The 20,419-nt window shown below is 36.3% G+C and overlaps 3 protein-coding genes across 3 annotated transcripts in view; 1 reads left to right on the top strand and 2 right to left on the bottom strand.

Moving 5' to 3' along the window:
* The window catches only part of LOC146485420 (phospholipase ABHD3-like), a 15,569-nt gene extending 14,937 nt beyond the window's left edge, over positions 1-632 (top strand). The window contains exon 9 of the mRNA XM_085103486.1: positions 1-632. This exon is cut by the window's left edge and continues 1,490 nt beyond it. The gene's annotated coding sequence lies outside the window, so the exon portion shown is untranslated.
* A 4,444-nt stretch (positions 633-5,076) lies between these two features.
* Positions 5,077-6,015, bottom strand: LOC146485419 (adenosine receptor A3-like). Its single transcript, XM_085103281.1, has one exon. The coding sequence runs from the start codon at positions 6,013-6,015 to the stop codon at positions 5,077-5,079; it is 939 nt and encodes a 312-aa protein (XP_084959407.1).
* A 10,882-nt stretch (positions 6,016-16,897) lies between these two features.
* Positions 16,898-18,607, bottom strand: LOC146485418 (histamine H2 receptor-like). Its single transcript, XM_085103279.1, has one exon. The coding sequence runs from the start codon at positions 18,362-18,364 to the stop codon at positions 17,426-17,428; it is 939 nt and encodes a 312-aa protein (XP_084959405.1). The 5' UTR covers positions 18,365-18,607; the 3' UTR covers positions 16,898-17,425.
* Positions 18,608-20,419: the final 1,812 nt, after the last annotated feature.

Below are 20,419 nucleotides of genomic sequence, written 5' to 3'. Positions count from 1 at the left end.
GGAAATAAGTCCAAGGTCTTATCACACGGTAATTAGTGTCTCCTAAATTTGCAGCCCTGGTTTCTGCCCCCTCTTGACTTCCCAGAGAGAAACTTGTCTTATTTATGTTGTCAAAATGGGATATAATGATATTGAAATGACGAACCACAAAATAATCTGTTAGTGACGAAGACGTTTATTAATATCGTAACAAAATTACAAAAGAGAAGCAAGTGTGGATTTATTAGACTCATTCATCACAAATTACTCTCGTGACACTTGAGAACAATGTACATAAAACTGAACACCTTTATTTAAACAGGGTAATCCCTTATGAATATATTTATAACGGACCTGCTATCAATGGGAGCCCTGAGTAATAAAGCAATGTAAAAAATAAATAACTTATGGAAGGCTTTCCTTGTTGACACTTTTAGTATTAGAGTTGATGGTCATGTTATTAAGCGTGTTCGTGTATAGACACGCTATATACTGTACACTTAGCGGATAAATGTTGTCAGCTATTACTTGGTTTGTGCATTCTTTGAGAACATGTAATTTATTTAGGGTGTGTCTTGAAAGCGTACTTTGTCAACGTATGAAATTGTGCTGGAGTTTTTTAATAATAATAATAATAATAATAATAATAATAATAATAATAATAATAATAATAATAATAAAATAATAAAATACATCTTTTAAGAGGAGGCCTCCAATACTTAAAGGTGGTTTTCAGGGGGGTCCTCTAAAATAAAAAATTGAAGCAATCTACACAAAAAATCCCCTAGAATAAGATATAAACATAGGTAACAATAAAAATTAGGATCTACGATAAAAATATACACAATATATATATAAATATAACCTGATACAAATCACATGAAATGAGCCTTTAGAGCCTCTGCAATTTCGGTTGTCAATGATTGTTTTTATTAAATCAATTGTAACAGCTCACTGTCGCAAATCAAACAACAACAACCTCTATTTTCCCCATTCGTCACATTACAGTTATTACGTTTAATTAATTATTCAAAAAAGAGAAGTTGGGGGGGGGGGGGGGTGGGTGGTGTGGCTTCCTGGAAAAACTATAGAGTTAAAGGAGGCAGCCGGGCAGCCTCTCATTTGTTTGAATTTTGTTCGATGTCAGTCGCACGAACCATCATGCCAACAATGTTCCGACAAAACGTTGTTAAATGTTCACTTAAAACACTTCGGCCATCATAAATGCATACAAGCTTCGTTATGTCTGAATTTCGTTTGACTAAAGTCACACGAACCGTCAAGTCAGTAATAATGCTCCAGCAACAATTGTACTTACCATTTACTTCTTTTAAAACTTTGCTTGTACACGCAGTCGGTATACATATGTGTAATCTTCGTCATATGCATGACGCAGTCTTGTAGACATTGCACCACCTGTTTGAAAACAACGATACGCACATTTTGCAACACGACAACTTTACCTGTTTCACTAGTATCTGCATGAACTACATAATTATAATACCCGCGGTGCATCTTCCAATCAACTTTTCATAACTTCTTTCAGAGCAAATCTAAGGAGATTTTGTCCCACCGTAATAGGAAAGTTTTTCTTGGAATAACCGTGATTCCTCAGACAGCTAGGATAAACCTACTAAAAGAATGTTTAGAAAAGCACTCTATAACTTTTATCGTGCGTTAAAAAGCTAGTTAGAACATTCCTTTGACGTCTTCTGCAAGAGTATGATGTCGCCATGTTACGGCAGTGCTCGACGACTAAAGTCAATTAGCTTTGTCAAATTTTACTGAATCCGTGTTATGAACTTAAGTTGAAGCAATGGGTTTTATTAGAAAACAACCGACAAAAATTATGAAACATTCGGATGAGTTCTTTGCAACTTTATGTACTTGCAAAGAATATAATTCAACAGACAATCCATGTCCTCAAGTTCATAATATGATAACTTAATACATAAAGATATTGATCTGCAGTTAATATGCAGCACAGAGAGTCGATAAACGCAGGTCAGAATAATTATCACTTCATAACTAAAAGGGAAGTTCAATTTGTAGTTCAGGGTACAACGTTTTTAAAGACATAAGTCATTATATATTTCATACTTTTAATTGGAGTTTTTCGCTGCCAGCTAATTACAACAGGTTATGAAATTATAAAATTTGACAAGCAACACAAGTTTTCAGGTGAGCGCATGCTCTTAAGCGCCTCATCCCTATTACAGGTGTTTTCACTCTGTCACCAACCTTGTTCCCAGTCCTTGTTTTCTCTTCGCGACAGTGCAAAGGCCCTGGTAACCAGGCTACCTTGCCAATACATCTCATTCAGCTATATGTAGTTAAACGAGACATGGATCTTGGACTGCATTAATCCTCGCTTCTTTTTTCCATAAACTTTAATTTATCTTATGAATTTTTTGAGCAGTTGGATTTATCAGAAAGGAAGCTGAGAAGAAATTTGAAAGATCAGGATAAGTTTACTGAAAATGTATTAATTTTCAAAAATTACAATTCAGTCAAAAAATCTGTCTTTATACCAGGCAACCTTAATGCCCCTAACGCCCCAAGAATATTCATTAGAACTATGAAAGGTAGATAACAGGAATATGCGAGAAGATGACAGAAAACGAGACTTGGTTCAGTCTCTTATGACAGTTACATCATTTTAAAAGAGGAAGTTTCAATTTCAGTTCAGCCAATAATCTTTTAACCACAGTCGCAGCTGTGCAGACTTACTGAATATTGTTCTTCCAAGGAATAAACTACCTTTCTTTTTTTAGCATGAGGTGGGAGTAAAAAGAGAATCAGAGAACTAAAAATTTGTATGCCGTGAGAGAAAAGGTGAAACCTCTATAATGACGTTTGAACAGTTTATTGAGTCAGTCAACGTTTTTCATAGTCTTTAGTGGGATTTTTTTTTCAACCACTTAAGAATGCAAATTAACTTGTAGTGGCCGGTGCGCCAAAGAAATTCCTGTCAATAATGAACACAACAGAGATCTCATTCAGTAAAGGACCTTAGTATAAACTTAATGTCGAACATCAACACCACAAACTTATCACAATAGAAAAGCACGACTGACCTGGCACATAAAACATCGCCCGGGTTTGCGCTTTGCGTCTTAAAATTGTCATTCTCTAACATTTAATTACATATGGCGGCAAATGGTAGAGGGTAGGCAGGGTCAGGTGCTTTTTATGTTTCTTTCTTTTGTTTTAAATATGCTTTCATTTTGCCTCAACAACGATTTAATGTACTTCGTATCTACGTACCTACGAATGTTACTGCGACAAACATTACGATCATGCTTCTTTGATTGAAGCAAGTTGTGGAGCCACGCACCCTAAAATTATTTGTCGTCCTCCTTTAATTCATATTCATCCCAGAAAATATTGAAAAACAATTTAACGACACAAGTTATTATAAATTTCACATTTTTAATTGAAGTTTTGTGCCGCCAGCTAATTACAAAACGCTATAAATTTATATAATCTGACAAGCAACACAAGTTTTCAGGTGAGCGCATGCTGTTAAGTTCGTCACAAGTTTATCCCTATTACAGGTGTTTTCACTATGTCACAAATCATGTTCTCAGTCCTTTTTTCCTCTTCGAGCAGTGCAAAGGCTGGTAACCGGGCTACGTTGCATTCGGCTATATGTAGTTTAACGAGACATCGCTCTTAGCCTGCATTGGGCCACGTTTATTTCTTCCCGAAAACTGACTCTTTAGTACTTGTGTTTATTTTATTTGTTTTTTTCCTCGCTTTGTTTGCATTTGTTGTATGTCAGTGTCCAACCAAGAGACTGAAAAGAAATAATAGAAAAACATCATCAAACAGAAATAACTACCCACGCCCCCTGAATGTCAACTGTCAACTGTGAGATATGCTTATTGCGGCAAAGACATATTAACTGAACACATTCATATTTTTCACTGGAGTTTAGAAAAGCCAGTCAATGAAAAAAAGATTGTGGTATCAACATGACTAGCAATTATTCGGGCAAGCGCGTGCTCTCTAGCAAGTGTTTTAAGAGTCGTTAAGGCATGCAATAAGTAAATAACTAAACGCTTCGACGTCTTCGTATCATTCAAGCCTGAAAATTTCCCTTTTAATCATGGAAATTAGTCCTATTTGATGCTAAACTGACATTCGCTTCCTGTGAATCTACCTTTAAATTTATGGATCTTTCAAAGTTAAAACTCTTAGAAAGTTCTCCTTGATTTATTTTTGCCACTTTAAATTTTTCGCATAAATTGGTGCATGAAGATCGACTGTAATTTTACGCTGGTGATCGAGCACGTGAAAAGTTGTGGCATACGAAATATGATCACGTGTTGAAGTAATTTGGTTGCTAAGTAACGCTTACTCATGCCCTAAATAAGACCTGATTATGGTACCTTATCTATTCAATTTTCTTTTCCAGTTTTAGTTTTCTCCTGTTTTACTCATTTTTTGTTCGCTCCGTTTGCATTTGCAGCAGAACAAACGAAATGAAGACTGAACTGATTAAATTTAAAGAAAAGAAACCATCAAGCATTTTTATTCATAACTAGTTTAATGTTACAAACAACTAACCAATGACAATTAACTGTTAAGCTTTTGTTTAACAGTCGTAAAATTAAAATGCCATTTTTTCCTCTAATAATTTAGAGATGGATTTACTTTGACAAAGTAAAACGAAAACATCACAATTTTAATTCATTAAAAGTTAAATTCCGTCTGCGTCCCTGGATTGTAGAATGGTGGACTAATTTTGCTGTCTCGAATTTCGGAAACTAGGTGATAGCCAATCTTGTTTGGATTTTTTCTTGTGGTTGGCTTAGTTAAACACTTCTCAACCTTCTGTCGACTTCCTTCATCAAAGTAGCTCGTTTCTTTGGATGACACATGCAATTAATACCTTTAGGTAGTTTTCGCCTTCCACTCGCTGAGTTATAACGATTTTAGACGAACACAATTGTTTATCTTACCGTCTATTTAAAACAACATTTTACTGTTATACAAAACTCACAGAGTACAATTGAAAAAAACGTGGTACTTTAGCTTTATATTTTACTATGCTTTGATAGATGCATTAAATAGTAAGGCTTATTGTAAGAATTAACTCGAACAACAAAAAAGTCCCCTGAGTGTGTCCTTTACTGCTTGTCTCACTTCTCTGATCTTCCAACAGTAAAGAATCGGGTTCAATGACGAGTTAAGGTAAATCAAAGTTCCTGAATAAAGCGAAGCGACCAAAATGTATGACGTGACTCCTCTTTGAAGATACAAAACCACCACGATAGCATATGGCAGATAACAAACAACTAACGCTACCTGCACCCAAAGTGCGCTGAACACTGTTTTTTTGTAACGCGCTATGTTCAAGTGAACTGTTTGGCTTGGTTGTCCTTGATTAACGTTACTTTGTTCGTGAATCTGGTTATGGCGGAGAGTATAGAAAATTTTCGTGTAAGAGAAGATTGACGTGACTACACAAAGTGCTACAAGTATGCCGGCACACGACGAGGTTATACGTTGATTCCAAAGTAACATTGCCGTTCCGGCAGAGGAGACAACCCAAAAAACAGCTACAATTCGATATATTCGCTTTAAGGTTACAACTTGTCTGTACCTGAGTCCTAATAACAGGGCGAGAAGCCTGTCCACGCTTATGGCGGTCAGTGTAAACAAAGATACACCACATAAAATATGACTTGTAATATTGGAAGTAGCAAATACGTAGCGGCAAATATCCCATCGTTCTTTCAGTGACAATATAAGATAGGTAAGACCAAGAGGTTCTGCAATGAGACCAACACAAAGATCAGTTGTCGCTAAGTTGCGGAACAAAAGTTTGGACGGCGCATGAAGTGAAGTCTCCTTGTGAAGGGCAACGAGGATCAGAGTATTCCCCAGAAATGCGGTAATGGCGACAAATCCGTTTAGCACTGAAATAACTATCAAATGGTTGTGAACTCCTCTGGTAAATTCTGTTGCACAAATCAGCTCTTCGTATGATGTTTGCTGTGGAACTTCAGTCAAGTTTGCCAAGGCCATGTTGCTGCCGTGCAAAACGTGCTGAATTTGTATCGATGCTTTGCCTAAGTATTTATAATGACTACTTGTATTAAACTTTAATTTATGTTATGAATTTTTTGAGCACCTGGATTTATCAGAAAGGAAGCTGAGAGGAAATTTGAAAGATCATGCAGGAAAAGTCCACTGAAAATGTATCAATTTTCAAAAATTACAATTCAGTCAAAAAATCTGTTTTGTAAGTGTTTATACCACGCAACTTTAATGCCCTATGTATGTCGTGAGAAAAAAAGTAAAACCTCTATGATGACGTTTGAACAGTTTATTGAGTCAGTCAACGTTTTTCATAGCCTTTAGTGGGAGTTTTATTCAACTAATTCAGAATGCAAATTAACTTGTAGTGGCCGGTGCGCCAAAGAAATTCCTGTCAGTAATAAACACAACAGAGATCTCATTCAGTAAAGGACCTTAGTATAAACTTAATATCGAACAACAACAACACCACAAACTTATAATAAAAACGAACGACTGACCTGGCACATAAAACATCGGCCGGCTTTGCGCTTTGCGTCTTAAAATTGTCATCTAACATTTTATTAATTATGGCGGCAAACACTAAAGGGTAGACAGAGTCAGGATTCTTGTTATGTTTTTTTTTTGTTTTAACTTCGCATTCGTTTTGCCTGAACAACGATTTAATGTAGTACGTACATAATCCTTCTAAAATCATGCTACTGAGACAAACTTTATGATCACGCTTCTTTAATTGAAGCAAGTTGTGTAGCCACGCACCCCGAAATTATTTCTCGTCTTCCTTTAATTCATATCCGTCCCAAAAAATATTGAAAAACAATTTAAAGACGCAAGTTATTATATATTTCATATTTTTAATTGGAGTTTTGTGCTGCCAGCTAATTAAAACAGGCCATGATCCTATAATTTGATGACAAGCAACACAAGTTTCCAGGTGAGCGCATGCTCTTAAGTGCGTCACAAGTTTCTCCCTATTACAGGTGTTTTCACTCTGTCACCAATCTTGTTCTCAGTCCTTTTTTCCTCTTTGAGACAGTGCAAAGACTGGCAACCAGGCTACGTTTAATTCGGCTATATGCAGTTTAACGAGACATCGCTCTCAGCCTGCATTGGTCCTAGTTTCTTTTTTTTTCCTGAAAACTGACTCTTAAGTACTTGTGTTTATTTTATTTGTTTTTTCCCTCGCTTTGTTTGCATTTGTCGTATATCAGTGTCGAACCAAGAGACTGAAAACAATTAATAGAAAAACATCATCAAACAGAAATAACTAACCACGCCCCCTCAATGTCAACTTTCAACTATGAGATATGCTTATTGCGGCAAAGACATATTAACTGAACAGATTCATATTTTTCACTGGAGGTTTGAAAAGCCAGTTAACGAAAAAAAAAAAAACAGATTGTGGCATCAACATGACTAGCAACACAATTATTCGAGCGAGCGCGTGCTCTCAAGCAAGTGTTTTAACAGTCGTTAATGCATGCAATAAGTAAATAACTAAACGCTTCGACCTCGTCGCATCATTCAACTAGTTTAATGTTACAAACAACTAGCCAATGACTGTTAACTGTTAAGCTTTTGTTCAACAGTCGTAAAATTAAAATTAAAATGCCTTTTTTCCCTCTAACAAGTAAGAGATGGATTTACTTTGACGAAGTAAAACGAAAACCTCACAATTTTAATTCATTAAAAGTTAAATTCTGTCTGCGTCCCTGGATTGTGGTATGGTGGACTAATTTTGGCCTCTCGAATTTCGAAAACTAGCTATTAGCCAATCTTGCTTGGATTTTTTCTTGTAGTTGGCTTAGTTGAACACTTCCCAACCTTCTGTCGACTTCCTTCATCAAAGTAGCTCGTTTGTTTGGATGACACATGCAATTGATACCTTTAGGTAGTTTTCGCCTTCCACTCGCTGAGTTATAACGATTTTAGACGAACGCAATTGTTTATGAGAATGATGATTATTCTAGAAAGTGACGCAGGCATACTCGGAAAAAAGAAATCCGAGTGCTCCTATCAGGAGTCGAACCTAAGACCTTCTGATTACTTGTTCGGATGTTCTACTACTGAGCTACAGGAGACTCGTGGGAGCTAGGGCCATTAAACTAAGTTCATGGGACAAACATCCTGCACACTGCATACTACCATCTATTTAAAACAGCATTTTACTATTATACAAAACTGACAGAGTACAATTGAAAAAGGGCGGTACTTTAGCTTTATATTTTACCATGCTTTAATAGATGCATTAAATAGTAAGGCATTATTGTAAGATTTAACTCGAACAACAAAAAAGTCCCCTGAGTGTGTCCTTTACTGCTTGTCTCACTTCTCTGATCTTCCAACAGTAAAGAATCGGGTTCAAAGACGAGTTAAGGTAAACCAAAGTTCCTGTATAAAACCTAGCGACTAAAAGGAGTGACGACACTCCTCTCTGAAGGCGCAAAACCTCCACGATAGCAAATGCCAGATAACAAACAACTAACGCTAACTGCACCCGAAGTGCGCTGGACACTGTTTTTTTTGTAACGCGCTATGTTCAATTGAACTGTTTGGCTTGGTTGTCCTTGATTAACGTTACTTTTTGCGTGAATCTGGTTATGGCGGAGAGTATGGAAAATTTTCGTGTAAGAGAAGATTGACGTGACTACACAAAGTGCTAAGGTATGCCGGCACACAACGAGGTTATACGTTCATTCCAAAGTAACATTGCCGTTCCGGCAGAGGGGACAACCCAAAAAACGGCTACAATTCGATATATTCGCTTCAAAGTTACAACTTGTCTGTATCTGAGTCCTAATAACAGGGCGAGAAGTCTGTCCACGCTTATGGCGGTCAGTGTAAACAAAGATACTGAACACAAAATATGACTTGTGATATTGAAAGTAGCAAATACGTAGCGGCAAATATCCCATCGTTCTTTCAGTGACAATATAAGAAAGGTAAGACCAAAAGGTTCTACAATGAGACCAACACAAAGATCAGTTGTCGCTAAGCTGCGGAGCAAAAGTTTGGACGGCGCATGAAGTGAAGTCTCCTTGTGAAGGGCAACGAGGATCAGCGTATTCCCCAGAAATGCGGTAATGGCGACAAATCCGTTTAGCATTGAAATAACTATCAAATGGTTGTGAACTCCTCTGGTAAATTCTGTTGCGCAAATCAGCTCTTCGTATGATGTTTGCTTTGGAACTTCAGTTAAGTTTGCCAACGCCATGTTGCTGCCGTGCAAAACGTGCTGAATTTGTATCGATCCTTTGCTTAAGTATTTATAATGACTACTTGTATTAAACTTTAATTTATCTTATGAATTTTTTGAGCACCTGGATTTAACAAAAAGGAAGGTGAGAAGAAATTTGAAAGATCATGCAGGAAAAGTTCACTGAAAATGTATTAATTTTCAAAAATTACAATTCAGTCAAAAAATCTGTTTTGTAAGTGTTTATACCACGCAACTTTAATGCCCTATGTATGTCGTGAGAAAAAAAGTAAAACCTCTGTGATGACGTTTGAACAGTTTATTGAGTCAGTCAACGTTTTTCATGGTCTTTAGTGAGAGTTTTATTCAACTACTTAAGAATGCAAATTAACTTGTAGTGGCCGGTGCGCCGAAGAAATTCCTGTCAGTAATAAACACAACAGAGATCTCATTCAGTAAAGAACCTTAGTATAAACTTAATATCGAACAACAACAACACCACAAACTTATAATAAAAACGAACGGCTGACCTGGCACATAAAACATCGGCCGGCTTTGCGCTTTGCGTCTTAAAATTGTCATTCTCTAACATTTAATTAAATATGGCGGCAAACAGTAAAGGGTAGACATAGTCAGGATTCTTGTTATGTTTTTTTGTGTTAAATTCGCTTTCGATTTGCCTGAACAACGATTTAATGTAGTACGTATATAATCCTTCTAAAATGATGCTACTGTGACAAACATAATGATCACGCTTCTTTAATTGAAGCAAGTTGTGGAGCCACGCACCCCGAAATTATTTCTTGTCTTCCTTTAATTCATATCCGTCCCTAAAAATATTGAAAAACAATTTAAAGACGCAAGTTATTATATATTTCATATTTTTAATTGGAGTTAAGTGCTGCCAGCTAATTAAAAGAGGCCATGACGCTATAATTTGACAAGCAACACAAGTTTCCAAGTGAGCGCATGCTCTTAAGTGCGTCACAAGTTTATCCCTATTACAGATGTTTTCACTCTGTCACCAATCTTGTCCTCAGTCCCTTTTTTCCTCTTCGAGCAGTGCAAAGACTGGCAACAAGGCTACATTGGATTCGGCTATATGTAGTTTAACTAGACGTGGCTCTAAGCGTACATTGGTCCACCTTTCTTTTTTCCTGAAAACTGACTCTTAAGTTCTTGTATTTATTTTATTTGATTTTTTTCCTCGCTTTGTTTGCATTTGTCGTATATCAGTGTCCAACCAAGAGACTGAAAACAAATTATAAAAAAATATCATCAAACAAAAATAACTAACCACGCCCCCCTGAATGTCAACTGTCAACTATGAGATATGCTTATAGTGGCAAAGACAAATTAATTAACGCCTTCATATTTTTCACTGGGAGTTTTAAAAATCCAGTTAATTAATAATGTTGTATAAACATGACAAGGACCACAGTTATTTGGGTAAAAGCGTCCTCTCAAGCAAATATTCAAATATTCCTTAACGCGTGCAAGAAATTAATAACTAAACGCTTCCTTATCTTCGTATCATTTAAGCCCGAAAATTTCCTTTTCTATCATGGAAATTGGTCTAAATCTGACCCTAAACTGTATATTCGCTTGGTGTGAATCTAATAGACTCCTAGATTTTTCAAAGTGTGATTAAAACTGTGGACATTTCTTCTTTATTTCTTTTTTGTTAATCTTAATTCTTCGCATAAATTGGTGTATGACGAGGATCGACCGTAATTTGACGCCGATGATCGAGCACGTGAACAGTAGCGGCATATGAGATATGATCACGTGCTGACCTAATTATGGGGCTTTTTCTCTTCAATTTTCCTTTCCACGTTTGGTTTTCTCCAGTTTTGCCCATTTTTCCTTCGCTCCGTTTCTCATTTTTAGCGCGTCAAACGAGACGTCGACTAAAAATAAATCTTAAGAAAAAAGAAATCATCAAACAATTTTTTTTAATACAGCTTTAATGTCCGAAACAACTAGCCACAGGACTGTCAATTATTATGCTTTTGTTTAACGCGGAAGTTGTAATTTCAAACAAAAAATGCCTTCTTTATTTTACTCTAATATTTAAGTCATGGATTTGCTTTGACCAAGCGAAAACGAAAACCTCACAATCTTAAGTTAAATTCTGCCATCATTACTCGATTGTAGAATGGTGTACTAACGTTCCTTGTCCTGAATTTTGTGAGCTAACTACCAGGCAATCTTAATTTTTTCTTCTAGTTGACTTAATTGAAAACTTCTCAACGTTCTGTCGAATTCCTTAGTTAAAAAAGCTCGTTTGTCTAGATGACACATTACCTACAAATAACTTTTCCTTTCCAATCGATGTACAAAGGCAGCATTCTACTATTATGTAAAACTCACAAAAGTCCAATTGAAAAAGAATGGTTCGTCAACATTATATTTTACCGTGCTTCCAGACAATATTGTAAGAATTAACTCGATCAACAAAAAGGTCCACTGAGTGTGTCCTTTACTGCTCGTCTCACTTCTCTGATCTTCCAACAGTAAAGAATTGGGTTTAATGAGGAGTTTAAGTAAGCCAAAGCTACTGAATAAAACCTAGCGACGAAAATGTCTGACGACACTCCTCTCTGAAAGCGCAAAACCGCCACGATAGCAACTGGCAGATAACAAACAGCTAACGCTAACTGCACCCAAAGTGCGCTGGACACCGTTTTTTTGTAACGCGCTATGTTCAATTGAACTGTTTGGCTTGGTTGTCCTTGATTAACGCTACCTTGTGCTTGAATCTGGTTATGACGGAGAGTAAAGAAAATTTTCGTATAAGAGAAAATTGACGTGACTACACAAAGTCCTACAATAACGCAGACATACAACGAGGTTATACGTTGATTCCAAAGTAACGTTGTCGCTCCGGCAGTGCAGATAACCCAAAAAACAACTACAATGCGATATATTCGCTTTAAAGTTACAACTTGTCTATATCTGAGTCCTAATAACAGGGCGAGAAGCCTATCCACGCTTATGGCGGTCAGTGTAAACAATGACACTGAACACAAAAGGTGGCTGGTGATATTGAGAACAGCAAACACGTAGCGGCAAATATTCCACTGTTCGTTCAGGGAAGATATAAGATAAGTAACAAAAAGAGGTGCTGCAATGAGACCAACACAAAGATCAGTTGTCGCTAAGTTGCGGAACAAGAGTTTGGACGGCGCATGAAGTGAAGTCTCCTTATGAAGAGCAACTAGGATCAGAGCATTCCCCAGAAATGCGGTAATGGCCACAAAACCATTTAGCGTTAAATGGACTATCAAATGGTTATGGACTTTTTCAGTAAATTCTGTTGAACACGCCAGGTTTTCGGATGAGGTTTGGGTTGGATCTCCAGTTAAGTTTGTTAACGCCATGTTACTGTCGCGCAAAACGAGCTCAATTTGTATCGCTGCTCAAAGTATTTACAATGACTACTTGCTTTAAAATTTAATTTTTCTTATGAATTTTTTATAAGCATCTGGTTTTTAGACAGGAAGTTAAGATGAAATTTGAAAGATCAGGAGAAGTTCATTGAAAATGTGTTAATTTTCAAAAATTCAATTCATTAGAAATATCCGCTATTTATTAGAAGCCCGTATTCCACAGAACCTTAATGCACTATGGTCACAAGAATATTTATTCACAGTAAAAATGTTTCTGTAAACGGTAATTGCCAGAAGGATGCGAAAATATGACAAAACAGGAGAGATGTTTTCAGCCATATTATCACTGTTACATAACTAAAGCGGAAGTTTTAATTTGCAGTTCCGCGAATGTTTTGTCTACTGTCGCACCTGTGCAAGCTTATTTTAATTGTGCTCCCAAGGAATAAACTACCTTTATTTTTCGATTATGGTATGGTTAATATCAGAGCTACAAAAACACTGAAATAAGAGAAAATACAATTGTATGCTTTCGACAAAGGAGACGAATGTCAAACTTTTCTTATGATGTAAACGATCCCAGTGTAAACTTGACAACAGAAATGTATAATTGACCTGGCTCATAAATAATCACCCTGCTTTTGATCTTTGCCTCTTAAAATTGCCATTCTCTAACATTTAATTTAGTATGGCGACAAATGTCGACTCAATAAGATATTATACAAATGTCATCTGACTGATAAACGTTTTTAAATATTGCGTGTATTAAGGGTCGAAATATGACAGTGTCCTGAGCGAGCTTCATCATTCGTTATGATGTTTACCTCCACGAAGGCTTAACGGAAACGTTCAATGTGGAGTTATTACATTTTTTATTTACATAGGTAGACTCTTGTTTCTTGCAACTTATATTATTACAAAACCGAAAGTTCCTGCTCATACAGGTTGAGTCAGGCTGCTTTTTCTTTAATTTTTTTTTTGCGGCTGTGTTTGTGTTAAATTTGGTTTCATTTTTTCTATCTTAATTCATTTTCGGGAATGTCACTCTCTGACTCATCTTTTGCTCTCTTTGTTTACATTTGCTGTACATCAACAGACATATTAGGGACCTTACGAAAACACGGCGGCGACGATAACGAAGATGTTATAGAGCAAAATGTTTCATGAGCAAAACAAAAGCTCTTCACGTGCGTTAAAAAGCTAGAACATTCCTTTGACGTCTTCTGCAAGAGTATGCTGTCGCCATGTTACGGCAGTGCTCGGCAAAAAAGGTTAAACTATGGGGTAGTTTATTGACGACTTAGGTCAATTAACTTTGTCAAATTTTGCTGAATCCGTGTTATGAACTTTAGTTGAAGCAATGGGTTTTATTAGAAAACAACCGACAAAAATTCTGAAACATTCAAATGAGTTCTTAGCAACTTTATCTATTTCCAAAGACTATAATTCAACAGCTAATCCATGTCCTTAAGTTCATGATATCATAACTTAATGCATAAGAATATTGATATACAGTTAATATGCAGCACGGAGAGTCGATAAACGCAGGTCACAAAATATAACAAACCAGCATGGTGGGCTCAAACAAATTATCACTTCATAATTAACAGGAAAGTTTAATTTGTAGTTCAGGGAACAACGATTTCATGTGCTACTCATATAATCATAGCACAATCATGTTACTGTGACAAACATTATGATCATACTTCTTTGACTGAAGCAAGTTCTAGACCCACGCAAGCTGAAATGAATTGTCGTCCTCCTTTAATTCATATTCATCCCAAAAAATTATTGAAAAAAAATTAAAGACACAAGTCATTATATGTTTCATATTTTTAATTGGAGTTTTTCGCTGCCAGCTAATTACAATAGGTTACGAAATTATAAAATTTGACAAGCAACACAAGTTTTCAGGTGAGGGCATGCTCTTAAGCGCCTCATAAGTTTATCCCTATTACAGGGATTACAGGTCTTTTCACTCTGTCACCAACCTTGTTCCCAGTCCTTGTTTTCTCTTCGCGACAGTGCAAACGTCCTGGTAACCAGGCTACCTTGCCAATACATCTCATTCGGCTATATGGACTGCATTAATGCTCGTTTCTTTTTTCCATGAACTTTAATTTATCTTATGAATTTTTTGAGCACCTGAATTTATCAGAAAGGAAGCTGAGAAGAAATTTGAAAGATCAGGATAAGTTTACTGAAAATGTATTAATTTTCAAAAATTACAATTTAGTTAAAAAAGCTGTTTTGTAAGTCTTTATACCACGCAACCTTTAAATGCCCCTAACGCCCCAAGAATATTCATTCTATGGAAGGTAGATAACAGGAATATGCGAGAAGATGACAGAAAAGGAGACTTGGTTCAGTCTCTTTATGACAGTTACATCATTAAAGAGGAAGTTTCAATTTCAGTTCAGCGAATAATCTTTTAACTACAGTCGCAGCTGTGCAGACTTACTGAATATTGTTCATCCAAGGAATAAACTACCTTTCTTTTTTTAGCATGATTTGGGAGTAAAAAGAGATTCAGAGAACTAAAAATTTGTATGTCGTGAGAGAGAAGGTGAAACCTCTATGATGACGTTTGAACAGTCAGTCAACGTTTTTCTTAGTCTCTAAAGGGAGTTTTATTCAACCACTTAAGAATGCAAATTAACTTGTAGTGGCCGGTGCGCCAAAGAAATTCCTGTCAGTAATGAACACAACAGAGATCTCATTCAGTAAAGGACCTTAGTATAAACTTAATGTCGAACATCAACACCACAAACTTATCACAATACAAAAACAAGAGTGACCTGGCACATAAAACATCGCCCGGGTTTGCGCTTTGCGTCTTAAATTTGTCATTCTCTAACATTTAATTACATATGGCGGCAAACGGTAGAGGGTAGGCAGGGTCAGGTACTTTTTATGTTTCTTTCTTTTGTTTTAAATACGCTTTCATTTTGCCTGAACACTTCGTATCTACGTACCTACGAATGTTATTGTGACAAACATTACGATCACGCTTCTTTGGTTGAAGCAAGTTGTGGAGCCACGCACCCTGAAATTATTTGTCGTCCTCGTTTAATTCATATATTCATCCCAGAAAATATTGAAAAACAATTTAAAGACACAAGTTATTATAAATTTCACATTTTTAATTGGAGTTTTGTGCCGCCAGCTAATTACAAAAGGCTATAAATTTATATAATCTGACAAGCAAGACTAGTTTTCAGGTGAGCGCATGCTCTTAAGTGCGTCATAAGTTTGTCCCTATAACAGATGTTTTCACACAAATCTTGTTCTCAGTGTTTTTTTCCTCTTCGAGCAGTGCAAAGACTGGTAACCGGGCTACGTTGCATTCGGCTATACGTAGTTTAACGAGACATCGTTCTTAGCCTGCATTGGGCCACGTTTATTTCTTCCTAAAAACTGACTCTTTAGTACTTGTGTTTATTTTATTTGTTTTTTTCCTCGCTTTGTTTGCATTTGTTGTATGTCAGTGTCCAACCAAGAGACTGAAAGCAAATTGTAGAAAAACATCATCAAACAGAAATAACTAACCACGCCCCCTTAATGTTAACTATCAACTGTAAGATATACTTATTGCGGCAAAGACATATTAACTGAATACATTCATATTTTTCACTGGAGTTTAGAAAAGCCAGTTAATAAAAAAAAGATTGTGGTATCAATATGACCAGCAATTATTCGAGCAAGCGCGTGCTCTCTAGCAAGTGTTTTAACAGTCGTTAATGCATGCAATAAGTAAATAACTAAACGCTTCGACCTCTTCGTATCATTCAAGCCTGAAAATTTCCCTTTTAATCATGGAAATTAGTCCTATTTGATCCTAATCTGTACATTCGCTTGTTATGAATCAACCTGTACATTTATAGATCTTTCAAAGTTTGATTAAAACTCTGGAAAGTTCTCCTTGATTTATTTTTGCCACTTTGAATTTTTCGTATAAATTGGTGCATGAAGATCGACTGTAATTTTACGCTGGTGATCGAGCACGTGAAAAGTTGTGGCATACGAAATATGATCACGTGTTGAAGTAATTTGGTTGCTAAGTAACGCTTACGCATGCCCTAAATAAGACCTGATTATGGTGCCTTTTCTTTTCAATTTTCTTTTCCAGGTTTGGTTTTCTCCTGTTTTACTCATTTTTTGTTCGCTCCGTTTACATTTGCAGCAGAACAAACGAAATGAAGGCTGAACTGAATAAATTTAAAGACAAGAAACCAAGCATTTTTATTCATAACTAGTTTAATGTTACAAACAACTAGCCAATGTCTGTTAACTGTTAAGCTTTTGTTTAACAGTCGTAAAATTAAAATTAAAATGCCTTTTTTTCCTCTAATAATTAAGAGATGGATTTACTTTGACAAAGCAAAAACGAAAACCTCACGATTTTAAGTCATTAAAAGTTAAATTCTGTCTGCGTCCCTGGACTCTAGAATGGTGGACTAACTTTGCTGTCTCGAATTTTGGGAACTAGCTGATAGCCAATCTTGCTTGGATTTTTTCTTGTGGTTGGCTTAGTTGAACACTTCTCAGCCTTCTGTCGACTTCCTTCAGCAAAGTAGCTCGTTTGTTTGGATGACGCATGCAATTGATACCTTTAGGTAGTTTTCGCCTTCCACTCGCTGAGTTATAACGATTTTAGACGAACACAATTGTTTATCTTACCGTCTATTTAAAACAACATTTTACTATTATACAAAACTCACAGAGTACAATTGAAAAAGCGCGGTACTTTAGCTTTATATTTTACCATGCTTTAATAGATGCATTAAATAGTAAGGCATTATTGTAAGAATTAACTCGAACAACAAAAAAGTCCCCTGAGTGTGTCCTTTACTGCTTGTCTCACTTCTCTGATCTTCCAACAGTAAAGAATCGGGTTCAATGACGAGTTAAGGAAAACCAAAATTGCTGAATAAAACCTAGCGATTACAAGGAATGACGACACTCCTTTCTGAAGGCGCAAAACATCCAAGATAGCAAATGGTAGATAACAAACAACTAACGCTACCTGCACCCAAAGTGCGCTGAGCACTGTTTTTTTGTAACGCGCTATGTTCAATTGAACCGTTTGGCTTGATTGTCTTTGATTAACGTTACTTTGTGCGTGAATCTGGTTATGGCGGAGAGTATGGAAAATTTTCGTGTAAGAGAAGATTGACGTGACTACACAAAGTGCTACAAGTATGCCGGCACACGACGCGGTTGTACGTCCATTCCAAAGTAACATTGCCGTTGCAGCAGAGGAGACAACCCAAAAAACAGCTACAATTCGATATATTCGCTTCAAAGTTACAACTTGTCTGTATCTGAGTCCTAATAACAGGGCAAGAAGTCTGTCCACGCTTATGGCGGTCAGTGTAAACAAAGACACTGTACACAAAATATGACTTGTGATATTGAAAGTAGCAAATACGTAGCGGCAAATATCCCATCGTTCTTTCAGTGACAATATAAAATAGGTAAGACCAAAAGGTTCTACAATGAGACCAACACAAAGATCAGTTGTCGCTAAGTTGCGGAACAAAAGTTTGGACGGCGCATGAAGTGAAGTCTCCTTGTGAAGAGCAACTAAGATCAGCGTATTCCCCAGAAATGCGGTAATGGCGACAAATCCGTTTAGCACTGAAATGACTATCAAATGGTTGTGAACTCCTCTGGTAAATTCTGTTGCACAAGCCAGCTCTTCGTATGATGTTTGCTTTGGAACTTCAGTTAAGTTTGCCAACGCCATGTTACTGCCGTGCAAAACGTGCTGAATTTGTATCGATGCTTTGCCTAAGTATTTATAATGACTACTTGTATTAAACTTTAATTTATCTGATGAATTTTTTGAGCACCTGGATTTAACAGAAAGGAAGCTGAGAAGAAATTTGAAAGATCATGCAGGAAAAGTTCACTGAAAATGTATTAATTTTCAAAAATTACAATTCAGTCAAAAAATCTGTTTTGTAAGTGTTTATACCACGCAACTTTAATTCCCTATGTATGTCATGAGAGAAAAAGTAAAACCTCTATGATGACGTTTGAACAGTTTATTGAGTCAGTCAACGTTTTTTATAGTCTTTAGTGGGAGTTTTATTCAACTAATTAAGAATGCAAATTAACTTGTAATGGCCGGTGCGCCAAAGCAATTCCTGTCAGTAATGAACACAACATAGATCTCATTCAGTAAAGGACCTTAGTATAAACTTAATATCGAACAACAACAACACAAACTTATAATAAAAACGAACGACTGACCTGGCACATAAAACATCGACCGGCTTTGCGCTTTGCGTCTTAAAATTGTCATTCTCTAACATTTAATTAAATATGGCGGCAAACAGTAAAGGGTAGACAGAGTCTGGATTCTTGTTATGTTTTTTTTTTGTTTTAAATTCGCTTTCGTTTTGCCTGAACAACGATTTAATGTACTACGTATATAATCCTTCTAAAATCATGCTACTGTGACAAAGATTACGATCACGCTTCTTTGATTGAAGCAAGTTTTGGAGCCACGCACCCTGAAATTATTTGTCGTCCTCCTTTAATTCATATCCATCCCAGAAAATATTGAAAAACAATTTAAAGACACAAGTTATTATAAATTTCACATTTTTAATTGAAGTTTTGTGCCGCCAGCTAATTACAAAACGCTATAAATTTATATAATCTGACAGGCAACACAAGTTTTCAGGTGAGCGCATGCTCTTAAGTTCGTCATAAGTTTATCCCTATTACAGGTGTTTTCACTATGTCAGAAATCATGTTCTCAGTCCTTTTTTCTTCTTCGAGCAGTGCAAAGACTGGTAATCGGGCTACGTTGCATTTGGCTATATGTAGTTTAACGAGACATCGCTCTTAGCCTGCATTGGGCCACGTTTATTTCTTCCCGAAAACTGACTCTTTAGTACTTGTGTTTATTTTATTTGTTTTTTTCCTCGCTTTGTTTGCATTTGTTGTATGTCAGTGTCCAACCAAGAGACTGCAAACAAATAATAGAAAAACATTATCAAACAGAAATAACTAACCACGCCCCCTCAATGTCAACTATCAACTGTGAGATATGCTTATTGCGGCAAAGACATATTAACTGAATACATTCATATTTTTCACTGGAGTTTAGAAAAGCCAGTTAATGAAAAAAAGATTGTGGTATCATACATACATACATACTTTATTTATTCCAGAAGCAGACTATATATACAAATAAAACTAAGAAGAAAAGTACTTCTAGAAAAGGAAGTTTGGAGGTTAGCCCTATGCGAAAACTCCCTCAAATAAAAGAAAAACAAAAATAAGTAAACATAAATCGAGATCTTTAGAGTCAAATATTTAAATACATTTTGAGCTTAGATTTAAAATGCTTAAAGCTATCAGCCTCCACTATATCACCAGGTAGTTCATTCCATAATTTCACAGTTCAAACGAAAAAAGAATGTTTATAACAGTTAAGTCGTGCTGGTTTGACATAGAGCTTGTATTGATGATTTGCCCTTGTAGACCGAGTTGTGGCGAAATCATAAAAGTCTTCAAATTTTTTTTGATTGATTGCTACGCGAGACCATCCAACATGACTAGCAATTATTCGGGCAAGCGCGTGCTCTCTAGCAAGTGTTTTAACAGTCGTTAATGCATGCAATAAGTAAATAACTAAACGCTTCGACCTCTTCGTATCATTCAAGCCTGAAAATTTCGGAAATTAGTCCTATTTGATCTAAGCTGACAATCGCTTCCTGTGAATCTACCTTTACATTTATAGATCTTTCAAAGTTTGATTAAAACTCTGAAAAGTTCTCCTTGATTT

The sequence above is a fragment of the Pavona decussata genome, unplaced genomic scaffold (assembly GCF_977016875.1).
Source record: "Pavona decussata unplaced genomic scaffold, jaPavDecu1.1 SCAFFOLD_26, whole genome shotgun sequence".
Lineage (NCBI taxonomy): Eukaryota > Metazoa > Cnidaria > Anthozoa > Scleractinia > Agariciidae > Pavona > Pavona decussata.
The sequence above is the reverse complement of the archived record's forward strand: the minus strand, read 5'-3'. Positions and strand labels throughout refer to the sequence as shown.